Source organism: Periplaneta americana, chromosome 8, assembly GCF_040183065.1.
Source record: "Periplaneta americana isolate PAMFEO1 chromosome 8, P.americana_PAMFEO1_priV1, whole genome shotgun sequence".
NCBI classification, from domain to species: domain Eukaryota; kingdom Metazoa; phylum Arthropoda; class Insecta; order Blattodea; family Blattidae; genus Periplaneta; species Periplaneta americana.
In genome coordinates, this window is record NC_091124.1 from 1,432,501 (window position 1) to 1,451,572 (window position 19,072).

At 36.6% G+C, this 19,072-nt stretch overlaps 1 protein-coding gene across 2 annotated transcripts in view; it reads right to left on the minus strand.

Annotated features, from left to right (window-relative positions):
• Positions 1-19,072, minus strand: part of Nha1 (Na[+]/H[+] hydrogen antiporter 1) — a 237,280-nt gene that overhangs the window by 161,075 nt on the left and 57,133 nt on the right. For both annotated transcript variants that reach the window (XM_069832260.1, XM_069832258.1), the window contains exon 2: positions 17,715-17,756. In XM_069832260.1, the coding sequence (XP_069688361.1) occupies positions 17,715-17,730 (16 nt within the window). In that variant the 5' untranslated portion in view covers positions 17,731-17,756. The remainder of the gene's footprint in view (positions 1-17,714; positions 17,757-19,072) is intronic.

Sequence of the window (19,072 nt, forward strand, 5' to 3'; positions counted from 1 at the left end):
ATTTTTCCCCCCGCTTCTCTACATTCACATTGCTAAGGATTCCATAAATCTTATGTTAAGAAGCTGAAATTTTTACTGCATGTTCTTTAAAGTATAATTAACAAAGTTATGTTGGCATTTTTGAAAAAAAAAAAGAAAAAAGAAAAAGAAATAATTTTTAGATAAAAAAAATGTGTGAATGTACCTCGTAAATTTTATAAATTTGAATATGATTTTTTTTTAATTTTTCCCTGTTTTACACAACAAAAAAAATGTGACAGTACAGGAACTTTTAAAAAAAATAAAAGACATCTGATCTGAACAAATGTAACATTTTAAAATTCCTTTGCAGAACGAAAAGTTACATTTGTTCGGATCAAATTTCTGCACATTTAAAAGGAGAAAACTAAAATTCTTTCAATCATTTATTATCATAATACACTGCTCTCTTAAATTGACTGAGCATATTGGGAATTAAATCAATGCCTTTGCCAAAATACATCTCGAAAAGGAAGCAAAAACGAGCAAAATTGTATTATGCTTTTTCGTTTGAAATATCTCAAAGAATACCCTTGTGAAATTACTATTACTTATGGAAAACGCAGATTATATCTTTTAAGATTTAAACAATTCTTAAACTTCTTATAAACATGAAACTTAAACACATGATTACTGAAACCAATAGCGGTATACGTACAGAAATTAAAGTCTCTAGCTTAAAAAAGACAAAGTAAAAATTTCATTCGTCGTGTCCCTTTGGAATTGTGCTTATTGTGAAATTGTCGTTTCAAAATAATCTTCATACTTCATAAACACGCTAGATAAAGAATTATTATTACGATTTCCCTGGTATAAAACTTCAAACATTTGGTTTTCTTAGTCCACGTTTCAACACGCACAGCAGTGGACCTTTGTTGTGTTCAAAGCCGCCACATTCCTATTCTGCAGGAACACGGCTCTGGTGTTAGAGATGAGGTCACCGCGTTGCACAGCACTGGAATACAGAGCGCCGGGGTTTACCACCAAGCTTTGTGTTCTTGGGAAAACTAATGCCGCCATTTTGTGTACAATAAAGACACAAGTATGGGTATTCAACAAACGTTACTTTAACTTTAAATGTATTTAATATAAATCTATTTACTTAATAACGTAAGCATGGCTATATAACTAGGACATTCGAAAAATAATGGCAACATAGTTACTGTTTCACACTAAATTAATTTTTGTTACTTTTGGCATTACAGACTTCAAATATAGACCCCTGCCATGTCAGCAATACGTTGAGAAATCGATATCTCTCTCACTGATCAATCTAAAGCCCTTCGGATGTCAACTCTTGATTGAAAGCGGATGCCTCGCTTCCACCCAACTTGCAATAGTTCAGTATGGTAGGACTTCTCTACCACAGGCTTCCTGCAATGCCCTAAAGCACTGGGTTCGATTTTTTTTCTCTTGAAACTTGGATTTTTATTTAGCAACTTCGTTCATATTTACTGGACATTTTTAGGGTTGTAATACTTAATACAAAACAGAAACAGTCCCTGTGTTCACAAAATATGGTTACTTAAAGACTTTTAATATTCCACATTTATACAGTGATCGCTCCTCTATTACGTACTAAAAGATTCCTATGCTTACCGCTAGGAGCGCTGATTTACAGCACTGTTGCCATTACTTATGAATGCGTTGGTACTTATGCTTGCCAGTGTGCCATTCAGTAACTGGAAGACAAATGACTGCAACGTAAAATAAAATGCCTAGCTCTGAACCAAATATTGAGAACATTTTTTTTTTTTTGTAACTTTAAGCATTGTTCGAAAACATTTCCCAATATAAAATAATGAAACATGACGAATAATAATTTTTAAAGACGTGTCTACTTGAAGTATGCCTGGACAGTCACTGAACAGCGATCCATGATATCTGCAAACAATATGACATCAACTACTGTTATTTCAAGTTATCTTGAACTTCCTGAGCGGTGACAGAGGGGCAGAGGGAAGGAAGCGAGCAACGTGGGTGGAGCCAACTGAGTTGTTTGCGCATACTCCGTATTACAATCTCTTGTCAAGAAACATAGAACTATTTCCTTCATTGTCTACCAGTAGTGTTAACATGGAGCTGCAACCACAGGGTAGTAAGTATGGTGAAATCACACCACCGCACCGACCGCGGAGAAAAAGTAACGCTGTTATCCAGAGCGGAAAAAGAGAAATTATCGCACATATAATTAAGTGTTGCGAGGAAGAAAAATTAAACAAACCTCTTGATAACGTATATGAGCGAGCGCATAAATACTCTGGCAGAAGGGTATTAGTTCCGTGAAAAGAATTAAGAATAATATTGAATTACAACCGAATGAACCTCACACTACTGCGGGAAAGAATAGGTATGTAATGTTTAGAAATTATTGCTATAACAGTTATGTACAATAGTGTATGTACTGTGAGCGACATAATGAATTACTGTTGTAAGTTATTATTTTGTTATAGTTCTTCAAAACATATTTCATTCCAGAATTAAGACTTGTGTAAAGTTGAAGTAGATGACTTCGATCAACATGTCATTCGGGATGCAATCGAAGAATTCTATCTTGTTCAGAAAGTAGTATCGACGATTAAGAAGATAATTCCGAATGGATGATGCCGTTGACGAAATAACAGGGATATGGATTGTGTATAATTAATGTAAATTCAAATAATAAGCCTGTAAAATATTGTTATAAGAATATATACATATCAGCTGTAGGTGTAAGTCATGTAGGCCTATATAATATATAGATACATCTGTAGTAACTCCGCCATTACCGGTCCCCAGCCAGGATGAGAGAGGAGAAGTGTACAAACGATTATATTTAAATACTTATTCATTATAGGTTAATTAAAACCTGCTACGAAGCTCTCAAAACCAGAGTGTCGTGAGATGATGATGTCTGTAGTGAACCAAGTTCTTTTACAGTAGAGATCCCTGAGGTGAAAGAACCAACGTTTTCTGAAAAGAGTCACGTTACCCGAGGGAGGGGCATCCTTGCCGTGCCGTTACGTTGATGAGTACATGCCGTACCGAGCAGTTCGAAAGACAGACTTAGGGGATGTAAGGTTCAAGATAACTTGCAATAACAATACATGAACTGTGCCAATTCTAATCATCTGGGTGTATGTTACGATTGTAGAAATGGTGTTCGACCCAGAATATGTGCCCGTCGCCCTCATTATTGTTTAATTGAGAGCAGATTGTTGATATGATTATTTTATCTTGTTTTATACAAGCCTTTCGCTTGGAAGCGCGAGGAAATCAACTACTGAACGAGTGTTGTGGATGGAGAACGTCCAGCAAGACCAGTCGAAGTTTCAACACAAGTACTTGATGATGACAATATTGATAAGATGTTTCCAAAAGATTGGAGGGTGACTACTGAAGATACACTTCTTGTAAATGCGCGCCGCACTTACATGATCTGACAATGAGGCGTCGTGCTTTAGACTAGCGGTGCAGCAGGAGCGCTGGTTCGAGTCCTCATGGGGAAGAAATTTTCTAATGAAATTTCGGCCAGCGATCGGGATCGGTGCTCATCCAGCGTAGTCATGAATTTGGGAATCTACGATGAGTGGGGAAATTAAATCTCGATAACTACATCTTGGAGTAACAGTAACAAATATAAATGACACTAGGGAGGAAATTAAACACAGAATAAATATGGGAAATGCCTGTTATTATTCGGTTGAGAAGCTTTTATCATCCAGTCTGCTGTCAAAAAATCTGAAAGTTAGAATTTATAAAACAGTTATATTACCGGTTGTTCTAAATGGTTGTGAAACTTGGACTCTCACTCTGAGAGAGGAACATAGGTTAAGGGTGTTTGAGAATAAGGTGCTTAGGAAAATATTTGGGGCTAAGAGGGATGAAGTTACAGGAGAATGGAGAAAGTTACATAACACAAAACTGCACGCATTGTATTCTTCACCTGACATAATTAGGAACATAAAATCCAGACGTTTGAGATGGGCAGGCCATGTAGCACGTATGGGCGAATCCAGAAATGCATATAGAGTGTTAGTTGGGAGGCCGGAGGGAAAAAGACCTTTAGGGAGGCCGAGACGTAGATGGGAGGATAATATTAAAATGGATTTGAGGGAGGTGGGGTATGATGATAGAGACAGGATTAATCTTGCACAGGATAGGGACCGCTGGCGGGCTTATGTGAGGGCGGGAATGAACCTTCGGGTTCCTTAAAAGCCATTTGTAAGTAAGTAAACTACATGGGCTGCAGCCAAGAAGTCAAAAGGAGAATAGCAATCCAAAGGAAGCTTTTAATAGAAAAAGGACCATCTTCTGCGGACCTCTGGAGAAAGAACTAAGGAGTAGACTAGTGAAGTGCTTTGTGTGGAGTGTGGCATTATATGGGGTAGAAACACGGGCATTACAACGAAGTGAAGAGAAGCGAATAGAAGCATTTGAAATGTGGATATGGAGAAGAATGGAGCTTGTGAAATGGACAGACAGAATAAGAAACGAAGCTGTGTTGGAAAGAGTGGGTGAAGAAAGCATGATGCTGAAACTGATCAGGAAGAGGAAAAGGAATTGGTTGGGTCACTGGCTGAGAAGAAACTGCCTACTGAAGGATGCACTGGAAGGAATGGTGAACGGGAGAAGAGTTCGGGGCAGAAGAAGATATCAGATGATAGAAGACATTAAGATATAGGTATGGATCATATGAGGAAGCAAAGAGGAAGGCAGAAAATTGGAAAGATTGGAGAATGCTGAGTTTGCAGTGAAAGATCTGCCCTAGAGTTCATCAGATTCTGGAGTCCAGTCCCTGGATACCTTAAATGTACAGCTAAGTGCCGAAATTGAGTACTGAAAGGATTTATACTAATGCTGGCGGAGAAAAACATCTTTTTTTGTCTTGGACATTAAGTACGAGCTTGCAAGTAATGCGGATATCCCATCAATACTTGCCAAGTACCGCACTGGCTTGTGACATCACTTTTCGCAACTACCAGTATAATCCTGTGCAAAGTATAACATCATAATTGGCGGGTTATCCCAATGATTCTGAAGGAGCTAATTTCCACTGCCTTCTAGAATGAATAAGCATTTATCTCGTTATCAATCTCACACTGCCTACTCGATAAACTTATCTCGGTGAATTGAACAAAAAAAATCCGGTGTCACAAAGTTGACACGTTCTTCCTCATGACACGTTCTACGCGTATCGATATGTCGTCACATTGCGAATTTTTGTACAACTAGAAATATTCTCGATTCCCTTCTGTATGTTAAGCGTATTGTGCATAATCTTCCTACTTGTTCATCCATTCATAATTATTCTACCCGTTCCAGACTTGATATATATTTCACCAAGTACAAATACAGTACTACAAGCAATAGTTTTATTTCTATATCTTATAAACTTTATAACTCTTTACCATTGCATATAAGAAACACGTCATATTTTACTTTCAGAAGGATGGTGAGAAGGACTTTGATGGCAAATCCAATCTACAGTGTCAATGATTTTAGCAATATTACGTTTCAAATAGGCCTACTATTTGTTTTAACCTCATGTAATTGACAAATCTGTACATTTTAACCTGATATTATACTGTTTCTTTTAAAACTTTAAACCTTTTTTTGTGATTATCTGTGATTGTATATTTATTTTTGATTTTATTTTTATATTTATTCATATTGTAGTAGCCATGTATTATATATATCTACTCTGACGTTGTCTATGGCTGTAAATCGCTGAATGACATTAAATTCATCCACCCACCCATCCATCTATCTATCTAACATTCTATCTATCTATCTAACATTCTATCTATCTATCTAACATTCTATCTATCTATCTATCTATCTATCTATCTATCTATCTATCTATCTATCTATCTATCTATCTATCTATCTATCTATCTATCTATCTATCTATCTATCTATCTATCTATCTATCTATCTATCTATCTATCTATCTATCCATCTATCCATCCATCCATCCATCCATCCATCCATCCATCCATCCATCCATCCATCCATCCATCCATCCATCCATCCATCCATCCATCCATCCATCCATCCATCCATCCATCCATCCATCCATCCATCCATCCATCCATCCATCCATCCATCCATCCATCCATCCATCCATCCATCCATCCATCCATCCATCCATCCATCCATCCATCCATCCATCCATCTATCTATCTATCTATCTATCTATCTATCTATCTATCTATCTATCTATCTATCTATCTATCTAACATTCCATCCATCCATCCATCCATCCATCCATCCATCCATCCATCCATCCATCCATCCATCCATCCATCCATCCATCCATCCATCCATCCATCCATCCATCCATCCATCCATCCATCCATCCATCCATCCATCCATCTATCTATCTATCTATCTATCTATCTATCTATCTATCTATCTATCTATCTATCTATCTATCTATCTATCTATCTATCTATCTATCTATCTACCTACCCATCCATCTACCTAACTACCTATCTACCTACTTACCTATCTTGAAGTACAACTTTGAAGACATAAATATGAGAAATAATTATTTTGATCAGGTTTTATGGAGGTAGTTGCTAGAATTGTGGCCAATTGCTCAGAAATTCATTCATACAACATCATAGCGATACCGCTCTACAGTTAAACCTCCTGCGATATGCAAAGAATGTTCACTCCGCACATCTCACACGTATGTAGTTGTTTTACGGACAGCTCTGAGTTGCACTGCGTTAAAGTTTTATCACAAGAGAAAGAAACAATTTTATTCTCTGACCTCATATCGCCCAGCACTTAAAGCAGCATTACAACTTTCAGATTACAACATGGCGGATGCTATTCTTCCTGAAAAGAATTGGCTATTAAACTGCCTGCTACATCTCTACATATCGCTCTACTGGCAACAGGGAAGAGACAGAGATATCCGTCCGGCATTCGTCGAAAAAGAATTCGTCATTACATTACAATCCATGATATTTACCATTTTTATCACATATCGCATTGTTTTCTATTTACCACCACAATAATATCAGTCTTCAACATTATAGGCATAAGTCACGATAGAACAGTAAACCACTGCAGGAAATTTTACGCCTTTATAACACAACTAGAGTACGCTTGCGTTACGTTACTGTTTATAGTCAATTGTTTCAGTACGGCACATATTAAATCTAGATAATTTATGAGTTCATAGACTGTACAATGTTGAATACGAGTAATAATAATAAAATTAATAATAATAATAATAATAATAATAATAATAATAATAATAATACGAATAAATAAAAACCTAAAAATAAATATTTTCATAGATAAATGTGCTTATAAATTCATCCTTTGAATAGGTGGAAAAATTCAAATATCTTGGAGCAACAGTAACAAATATAAATGATACTCGGGAGGAAATTAAACATAGAATAAATATGGGAAATGCCTGTTATTATTCGGTTGAGAAGCTTTTATCATCCACTCTGCTGTCAAAAAATCTGAAAGTTGGAATTTATAAAACAGTTATATTACCGGTTGTTCTGTATGGTTGTGAAACTTGGATTCTACTTTGAGAGAGGAATATAGGTTAAGGGTGTTTGAGAATAAGTTGCTTAGGAAAATATTTGGGGGTAAGAGGGATGAAGTTACAGGAGAATGGAGAAAGTTACACAACGCAGAACTGCACGCATTGTATTCTTCACCTGACATAATTAGGAACATAAAATCCAGACGTTTGAGATGGGCAGGGCATGTAACACGTATGGGCGAATCCAGAAATGCATACAGAGTGTTAGTTGGGAGGCCGGAGGGAATAAGACCTTTGGGGAGGCCGAGACGTGGATGGGAAGATAATATTAAAATGGATTTAAGGGAGGTGGGATATGATGGTAGAGACTGGATTAATCTTGCTCAGGATAGGGACCGATGGCGGGCTTATGTGAGGGCGGCAATGAACCTTCGGGTTCCTTAAAAGCCATTTGTAAGTAAGTATAGAACAAGTCAACACATTCAACTATCTTGGCTGCAATCTTTCTTATATAAACTGCAGGGACGTAGACATTAAACTTGCCAAATTTCAGCAACTGTTAAGAACAATCAAATCAACTCTATTAAAGAAAGTTCGACCAGAAACAATTTTGAAATTCTATAAAGTTATGGCAGTCCCGGCATTATTATGTGGATCAGAGACATGGTCATTAACGAAAGGGCAACTTCGAAGAATAGAAGCTGCTGAAATGCGACTGCTAAGACCTCTTGCAGGATATACTCTTCACGACCATAAAAGGAACGCTGACATCCCAGCAGAATTGAATATCACCGCCATTACGGATAATATAGAATCTTACCGCAATAACTGCTATGAACATGTATTAAGAATGCCCAACAATAGGTACCAAAGACACTATTGGACTATACACCTCATGGAACACGAGACATCGGAAGACCAAGGAAGAGATGGAAAGATCAACTTTCTTCTGAAAGCGGAACAGGCCAGGAGGCCTAAACCAAGACTGTTATTGATGATGATGACTGTAGGAATTCATTGTCGACGCAAAATATAATTCATCATTGCTACCAATTGGATCAGGAACGCATGTAAATGGAACTTCATACCCCAAGATGAGAAAGATGTACAGGGACATCATTTTATTTTTACTAACATTTTTAATATTAACCTGGCTATACCTTTAGAGAACCGGAAACACCGCTTGCTCCCCCCTCCAAGACTGGAGTTCGATGATACTGGCGTAAAACACAAATCACTCTACTAGGTATAGGAAGGAAGAAAAATAGTTCATCCATTTACGTAAACTAGGAAATATCGCGATTTTGAGTTTGATAATTTTCATTAGGTTTTTCTTTAATCAAAGTACAGTACTGTATTAAGAATAAGTGTTTTTACTCACAAAGTGAGTTATCCATGCGAACGTATTCATTATGCAGTGTATATTATACTGTCTACAGCACATTAGCGTACAATATAGAGAATGAAGTTAAATTGAAAAATAATCATAATATGAACATTTAAACACAATTTTGAAAATGGTGGCCGTTAATTTCGATACAGGCTTCAGTTCTTTTGTGCATATTATCGCACTATAGACTATTGCATCTAATTCCAATTGCCAGTTTCGTCCTTCGTACTAGTAACTCATGTTGAAATAATTCTGTACCTACTCTACGTACTGTAAATTCAATCTTCACTTCTGCCCGACCCGAAAATATAAAATTACTCAGACATGCTATCTACTGTCCGTCCAAGTGGTTATGCCGCAGGATTATATAAAGGGAGGAAATCACGTGACAGTTAATTACTTAACGAGGCCCTTTTATTTAAGTTAAATTAAACAGCTGTGTAATATTACGTAAACTTCCAATTCCTAAGAGAAATTAATGTTTTCAGAAAAGAGCTAAGACAGCCCAGCTATTACAGAGGGGCGAGCAGAAGCAGGTGGGGGAAATCGGGATGCGACGTAGGCCAACGGACAGTACCTGTGCGAAAATATGATTCACTGGAAAACGCGAACATATTTCTGGAACGTACTATACTCAGTAACTCATTACCGCTTACTATCTGCGGTCTTGGTTCTGTGTGGAGTTGGAACTTCCTTAGTAGAAGGGGTGGGAGTGAAGTACATTCAAAAACTCAGGTACAATAAGAATTGAAGTAAAAATAAAATGATGTCCCTGTACAAGTTTATTTCTGTTGAGTTGTTGATAACGAATTCTCAATACGAATATTTAAATTTATGATAACTCTAAGTAAAGGAGCAGTCATAACGCCGTGCGAGCGATGTGTTGTCCAACCTATTTATTAAAACAGTTTGGTATGCAGCAAGGAACTGATGCTTGACGTCATGCATGCGATAACCGTCACCTGCCTGTTATTAAAGTAAAGCGTGTTGTTTTGTGGTAATTGATGACGGAGGAAGCATTTACATGTTTAAGTACACAGGCTACATTTACATCCATTAATATTGGTGTGTGCAATTACTGCAGGTTTGTATTGATGTAGTGGGCATGGGATACAAATGCTGAAAACTGATGAGCGAATATAATGAACAGCTCGCCGGCCACAGCATTCAATTATTGTGGTATTCATTGCGGTTTTGTCGATTTTGAATGAAGCGAAAATTAAAATAGGCCTAAAATAAAATGTATAGACGTAGCCGTAAAGGAAGACGTCTGGTCGCGCATGCGTATTTACACTCAACTCCTACTCTTGTCGCAACCCTATCCCATGTACACATCACTACAACATATTACCAGTTGTCTATGTCTTGTGTAGGCTAAATATCTGCTTACGCACATGCTCTTTTATCCTTTATGAAAGTATGGAAGGTAACGTATGGAACAGAAGCCACTTTCCAAAATGGGGAAAATAATATTAGTTGAAGCATTAAAGGCGAAAAAATAGGGAATGTCACAGAACACTGATCACGTTTTTAAAATATTTTTTGAAAGAACTATTTCTACTAACTGGTTACTTTTATTATATTCCAATCTTTAGATCTCTATCTCTATTTTACTTTCTTTTTTCTATTATGATATTATTTTTATATTGTTTAGTATCGATTTATGCTATTTTTTTTGTAATATGTTAGTATTCTATTCCTTAATTTTTTGTTACATTTTCACTGCTTGTATACTTTGTGACCTGGTGGAGTGTAAGAGAAGGCCCTATGGCCTAAACTCTGCCAATATAAATAAATAAATAAATAAATTATTATTATTATTATTATTATTATTAATCAGTAACATGAGCTGCTGCCAGGAAGTCAAAAGGAGGATAGCAATGGCCAAGGAAGCTTTGAATAGAAAAAGGAGCATCTTCTGCGGACCTCTGGAAAAAGAACTAAGGAACATACTAGTGAAGTGCTTTGTGTGGACTGTAGCACTGTATGGAGCAGAAACATGGACATTACGACGAAGTGAAGAGAAACGAAATAAAACACTTGAAATGTGCATATAGAGAAGAATGGAGTGTGTGAAGTGGACAGACAGAATAAGAAATGAAGCTGTGTTGGGAAGATCGGGTGAAGAAAGAATGATGCTGAAACTGATCAGGAAGAGGAAAAGGAATTGGTTGGGTCACTGGCTGAGAACAAACTGCCTACTGAAGGATGCATTGGAAGGAATGGTGAACGGGAGAAGAGTTCGGAGTAGAAGAAGATGGATCATATGCGGAGACCAAAAGGAAGGCAGAAAATAGGAAAGAGTGGAGAATGCTGGGTTTGCAGTAAAAGACCTGCCCTTAGGCAGAACACTGTGAATGAATGAAATATGAACACAACATTCTGAAAAAAATAAAATATTTTGGGCAACCAACATGATTTGAGAAACATTTTTCAATTATTAGCAAGGACAGCAGAATAAGATGTAATTTATCATTTTCTCCAAAATAACGAAAGAAACAAAACCTAATCGATCAAGCTGTCGTTTTTCATTTGTTGTCTACAATAGTGGCAAAAAAACTTCACCGACCCTTATAGCTGATTTCAGAGCCTTGTTCACTCCAGAGCACGATAGACTGGTAACTAAGACTTTCGTGGTTCGAATCCTGCCTGGGAAGGAAACTTTTTTTTTGTTCCTTATTCAAATTTATCCCCAGTACTTTTTTGATTGCAGCGATATTTTACTACTTAATTAACTTATTCCCAGAACATGAATTTTACCAGAAATCGAAAAGTATTGGGAATAAGTTTGAATAAGGAACGAAAAAAAGTTTCCTTCCCAGGCAGGATTCGAACCACGAAAGTCTTAGTTACCAGTCTATCGTGCTCTGGAGTGAACAAGGCTCTGAAATCAGCTACAAGGGTCGGTCCGGTTTTTATTGCCACTACTGTACACCCAAAGAGGTTTACATTTAAAGGAGAAGCCAGGATTTAAAATGTTGTGTAATGACTCATTACGAGTAACCTTGAGTAAATTAAATAACATAACAAAACGGGAATGGCCAGAGCCTTGTGTGTCATCAGACAGGATTTGTTTTCAAACTAATTTATCTTTCAAGTTTGTATTTTTGTCACAATCATTATTTTAGTAATGTTTCCGATAAGCCCAGCGGGCTCTAACCTCAACTATGAACACATGCGTTTAGGTTAAATATGCATATGAATGTGGACTGTTACCGCTTCTTTGCTCAAAACGTTTCAGACATGCTGACAGTTGGATCTTTCTGGACTCGGCGTAGCATTAACATGGAAATATATGCGCTGAATGTGACACAACTATCACAAATGAGTTCAAAGCTGTACTTAACCAACATTACACGTCATTCTGTATTTGTTTGCTGCTTGACGGAAATGATCGCTTACAAAATAAAAAAAGGCAATTCATTACTTAAGTAAAGTAAATAAACAGAACATTTCTGTAGTTTACACTTTTTGTATCGCTAGTGAAATATTTAAAAACCAACATTTGGAAGACTGATCTACATTTCTATTCAGAAAGAAAAAAAAAAAAGATGACAAGGGTATACAACTCGTTAATAGTAATATGCGTTACAAGAGCGGTATGTTGAAGTTTTCATGTTCGAGGAAAAGTTTGAAAAAGCGAAACGTAATTGAGCTTTTTTAATTTCCGAGAATTGAAAAAAAACATACCGCTCGTGTATCGTACATTATTTTGTGCGAAGATCGTTTATTACATACCTGAAAGAGGAATTTCTAATGAGTTGCAATGAAATCTCCATCTTGGTTTCTGTTCAATGAAGGCAAATTTGCAAAACAAAAATATCTATCTTCAACATTGTTGCTTTAAAATGTTTTCTGTGTTTACTATACTCCAGCAGGCCGTGATATACGTCTGTGTTTTTTCCCCCAGTCTATAAATGCGAACTTAAAACAAACGGTAAGGTTATATAATGATTTATTTTTCATTTTAATATTTTAACAATATGATGTATATAACATATTGCAGTAATAACATCGGCATCTGGAATCTTGTTGATTTTTTCACGGCTTCCTTAATGTTACTTGCATCACGAATGCAGTAACTTTAGTGGAGTTGTAGAGTTTACTTAATTTTTGCAAATATTTAAAAACAATAATTAACATTGCAATTTAGGTGAAATTGCAGTGGTAAGTTTCCAATTTATAATTGTTACTAAGTTGAACGTCTCTAAAAATAATATGTTAAAAGCCTAAAGCAGTAAAATCAATATGTCACTTAAGCGGTAAGAAGAGGGAAATTGTTATGTGTGTTAGGTTGGGAATACTGAATGTGGAATTTTAGACTTTCCGCGGATTGGTTTTGTGCGGAAACCAAGCAAATACGCACGATCTCGCACAAAAGCACTTGGCTGAAAGTCAACTGAGAACAGCGGAGAAGATATTGTAAGTAAAAGAAGAAATTAAGTCCGTCCATCACGAAGATGACATCCCATGTTATTACTTGTTTTGAGATTTATTTTAACAGCTCAGTTCCTTTACAATTACTACGTTTTCATAGAGTATTTGGAATACCTTTACCATTTATTGAAACTTTAACGAAAAAAAATCGTATCCAGTATGGTAAACGTATTCAAATCTATTTGAATATCCCATGAAAACGTAGTAGGTCTAATTTTATTGTTAGGAGTGGCACTACTGTTCAATGTATAGTTTCCTGATCTAGTATTCAAAATGCGTAATAGATCGACCATTGATCAGATTTTTTGTATTCGACAGATATTGGAGAAAAAATGGGAGTATAAGGGTACAGTGCATCAGTTATTCATCGATTTCAAAAAGGCATATGACTCGGTTAAGAGAGAAGTTTTATATGATATTCTTATTGAATTTGGTATTCCCAAGAAACTAGTTCGATTAATTAAAACGTGTCTCAGTGAAACATACAGCAGAGTCCGTATAGGTCAGTTTCTATCTGATGCTTTTCCAATTCACTGCGGGCTAAAGCAGGGAGATGCACTATCACCTTTACTTTTTAACTTCGCGCTTGAATATGCCATTAGGAAAGTTCAGGATAACAGGCAGGGTTTGGAATTGAACGGGTTACATCGGCTGCTTTTCTATGCGGATGACGTGAATATGTTAGGAGAAAATTCACAAAGGATTAAGGGAAACACGGGAATTTTACTGGAAGTAAGTAAAGAGATAGGTTTGGAAGTAAATCCCGAAAAGACAAAGTATATGATTATGTCTCGTGACGAGAATATTGTACGAAATGGAAATATAAAAATTGGAAATTTATTCTTTGAAGAGGTGGAAAATTGCTCTGAAATATGCCATTAGTAAAGTCCAGGATAACAGAAAGGGGTTGGAATTGAACGGGTTACATCAGCTGCTTGTCTATGCGGATGACGTGAATATGTTAGGAGAAAATCCACAAACGATTAGGGAAAACACGGGAATTTTACTGGAAGTAAGTAAAGAGATAGGTTTGGAAGTAAATCCCGAAAAGACAAAGTATATGATTATGTCTCGTGACGAGAATATTGTACGAAATGGAAATATAAAAATTGGAAATTTATTCTTTGAAGAGGTGGAAAATTGCTCTGAAATATGCCATTAGTAAAGTCCAGGATAACAGAAAGGGGTTGGAATTGAACGGGTTACATCAGCTGCTTGTCTATGCGGATGACGTGAACATGTTAGGAGAAAATCCACAAACGATTAGGGAAAACACGGGAATTTTACTTGAAGCAAGTAAAGAGATATGTTTGGAAGTAAATCCCGAAAAGACAAAGTATATGATTATGTCTCGTGACGAGAATATTGTACGAAATGGAAATATAAAAATTGGAAATTTATCCTTCGAAGAGGTGGAAAAATTCAAATATCTTGGAGCAACAGTAACAAATATAAATGATACTCGGGAGGAAATTAAACACAGAATGAATATGGGAAATGCCTGTTATTATTCGCTTGAGAAGCTTTTATCATCCAGTGTGCTGTCAAAAAATCTGAAAGTAAAAATTTATAAAACAGTTATATTACCGGTTGTTCTGTATGGTTGTGAAACTTGGACTCTCACTTTGAAAGAGGAATATAGGGTAAGGGTGTTTGAGAATAAGTTTCTTAGGAAAATATTTGGGGCTAAGAGGGATGAAGTTACAGGAGAATGGAGAAAGTTACACAACGCGGAATTGCACGCATTGTATTCTTCACCTGGCATAATTATGAACATTAAATCCAGACGTTTGAGATGGGCAGGGCAAGTAGCACGTATGGGCGAACCCAGAAATGTATATAGAGTGTTAGTTGGGAGGCCGGAGGGAAAAAGACCTTTAGGGAGGCCGAGACGTAGATGGGTGGATAGTATTAAAATAGATTTGAGGGAGGTGGGGTATGATGATAGAGACTGGATTAATCTTGCTCAGGATAGGGACCAATGGCGGGCTTATGTGAGGGCGGCAATGAACCTGCGGATTCCTTAAAAGCCATTTGTATGTAGGTATTCAAAATGACAGATGAAACAATTTAATAGCCTGTGCACCCAAACAAGAGGATGAACTTTCGTTTTCTGCTCTCTGATTGCAGGCTGATATCGATTGTACCCCACTCGCATTAATAGACGTTTCCGTACAAGCTTGAAGCAAGATAAATTAGACAGCCTAATCTGATGTGTCGGTCACAGCTGAAGTCTGCACCGACGCGAGGCACGGTCGAAGTGTGTTGCTCGAGACTTCACGTCTCTCCGTGACAGGAGTGCTTGGCGAGAGTCGTAAAGAAGTTACGAGCCTTTCTTTTCGTTGATAAGATATGAGAAACACTTGCCAGATTCCTATCAGACTTGGTAGCACTCTAATTTTCATTCATATGCGTGACCTTCAACGCTTTTATGATTATGCAAAATGAGATAATTCTGCCGCGAGGTTAATTCCAGTCTCAAATGGGAACAAATTCGACGCCGGTTCTTACTGAAGCGCATGCGGTTTATTCTGTTCGTTCCTCAAATGTGGAAATCTGAAATTTTCATTGTCTTGTAATCTGTGTTACTCGTCTTCATAAAACAAAAATGATTTCTTTCTGTCCCACGTTCTTTCATTCTGCTTGTTTATATTCCTTTTATTACTGTATTTCTTTTCCTACTCTCCCTAGTCTCTCTTCTTTTTTATTCTTCATTTCTTATTTGCTTTCATTTCATTATTTTCTGCGAACCACCCGAGAAAAACCGTAACAAAAATTACAACATTGCCCCTTACGAGAGATGAGTTCATGTACCAGCAATGCCAGCGAAATGAATCCGGGGTCCAGCACCGAAAGTTACCCAGCATTTGCTCGTATTGGGTTGAGGGAAAGCCGCGAAGAAACCTGAACCAGGTAACTTGTACCAACCAGGACAGCAGAATTAAAGAACATAGGTCTAACTTCAATGATGATGTGAGAATTGTGGAAGACACATAAAAAAATCCCCAATTCTTACAAATATAAAAAATTATAATCACCTGACAAGTGAAGTTTAGTATGCAGGTGGCATTGCATACCCCCCAGAAGATATGTACAGTCTTAGACAAAAAAAAAATGATTAACCGGCTGCCATACGCTAAGTCCCCTTCGGAAGACTTCGGTCGATTCCGTTATAGCTAGGATTACACGTGAAAGAAATTCTTATGCGCGATTCGCCTCTGTCTTTCCTTCGTTTTGTTTGTTTGTTGCTTTTTCTGTCTGTTTAAAAGTCAAGTGCTATGAATAGCCCACAACGAAGATATATTCAAGGAGTAAATTAGGTGCAAAATAAATATCTTTTGTGCGAGATCGTGCGTATTTGCTTCTTTTCCGCACAGAACCAATACGCGGTAAGTGTGAAATAGCACATTCAGTATTCCCAACGTAACACACATAACAATTTCCCTCTTCTTACCGCTTAAGCGCGACGTTCATTTTACTGCTTTAGGCTTTCAACATATTATTTTTAGAGACGTTTAACATAGTAATAATTATAAATTGGAAACTTACCACTGCAATTTCACCTAGATTGCAATGTTAATTATTGTTTTTAAATATTTGCAAAAATTAAGTAAACTCTACTACTCCACGAAACTTACTGCATTCCTGATACAAGTAACATTAAGGAATCCGCGAAAAAATCAACAAGATTCCAGATGCCGATGTTATTACTGCAATATGTTATATAAATAATAATGTTAAAATATTAAAATGAAAAATAAATCATTACATAACCTTACAGTTTGTTTTAGGTTGGCATTTATAGACTGGGGGAAAAAAAAGACAGACGTATATCACGGCCTGCCGGAATATAGTAAACACAGAAAACATTTTATAGCAACAATGTTGAAGAAAGATATTTTGGTTTTCCGAAGTTGCCGTCATTAAACAGAAACCAAGATGGAGATTTCATTGCAACTAATTAGAAATTCGTCTTTCAGGTATGTAATAAACGATCTTCGCACAAAATAATGTACGATACACGAGCGGTATGTTTGTTTTCATGTTCTCGGAAATTAAAAAAGCTCAACTACGTTTCGCTTTTTCAATCTTTTCCTCGACCATGAAAACGTCAACATACCGCTCTTGTAACGCATATTACTATTTCCTAGTCGTGTGAACCAGGCGCTGTCCGAAGTGGACTTAGACAAATTCACGCTGCAGGAGAGTGGCCATTTTCGCCGACTTCTCAATTGTTCCGCAATTTATTTTTATATATTAACAAGAGTTTTTTCCGATTAAATGGGGCAGTAAAATCGTCAGTTACTGGAGGTAACACCACCACCACCACCACCACCACCATAACTGTGACATGCATGGAAGCAGACTCACCCTCCCCATCACTCATTGGTGAGCCAGGATCCTCGCGGTGTCCTGCAACAAGAGAAGACGCGACGGTGAGGCTTGCAGACAGACAAGTGCAGAGTGGAATAACATATACAAGAATTGAATAGGATGTAATACAATGCAGCAAGACAATATATGAAATACAAAACAGTAGATGAAACAGAACAGTGTTCCTCAAACTTGTTAGTACTGCGAACCCCCTTTCCATAGATCATTATTTTTGCGGACTCTGAAAGTCGTCAATGGAATGATGGGTAGATTCGGTTTTGGGGTTAATATTAAATAAATCAGTGATATTTAATGTCACTTAAAAAAATAAATAAAAATCCTTATATAAAAAAATTCCCTATCCAGAATATCCGCGGAACCACAGAATGAGCGTCGGGGAACTCCGGGGGTCCGAGGACCCCACTTTGAGAACAACTGATGTAGACTATAAAATAATACACGAGTATGCAATAGAACACAGAAGAATTTAGTAAGATACAATTATAAAAGAGCGAAGAAAAATGCAATAAAATTCAGTAGGATAAGGAATAGGAATAAGAATAGCGTAAAAAAGGTCAATTACAAAATATTCTAAAACATTGAAATGAAGTACAAGGTACAGGCTAATGTTGATTTTTCGCCGTGGTGTAAAATTTTTTAAGCAAATAAATCATTAATGTTCATTATGATCATTATGGGAAAGGAACTCCATTATCTCCAGGCCTAGTTGCCTCTTGAGTGATGGCTTGTTGGTGTCATTTGTGGGGTTCAGACCTAGGGTGACCAGATTCACATCGATAAAAAAAAAAGAGGACACAAAGCTTAAAAAACGAGGACAGAAAATATGTACTTAGATTTAGGTTACTTTAAATAATTTCAATATCTATTTTCTTACAAAATATTTACAGTACAGATTTAGCTTTATATCATACTAGCAGTACCCGTGCGCTCCGCTGCACCCGTTAGAAATAAATATAAAGTAATTACATAATTAAAATAGGACGTTTGATCCAGGGAACATTCGTGTTTGATAGAAGGATAAATCGTTTAATATGTTACTTAATTTAAATTGGATCCAAATAATTAAAATGCGATCATTTTGGTCCAGAGACACTCATTTGGTGCAATGACAATTCCTTTAACCTGTTTCTTAATTGTTATTACATGCAACCATAGTTTAATGAAGATTGACATCATTTAGATTTAATGTGTATATTTTATTTTACTTGTTATAGGTTTCTATTGAATTATGGTAATAACTTAATTTTAACTCTTGTTTTCTACGTATTCAGTAAATGGCGCTTGGCCCACTATGGTACTGAACCCTTCAAATAACTTAAATTATATTATATAAT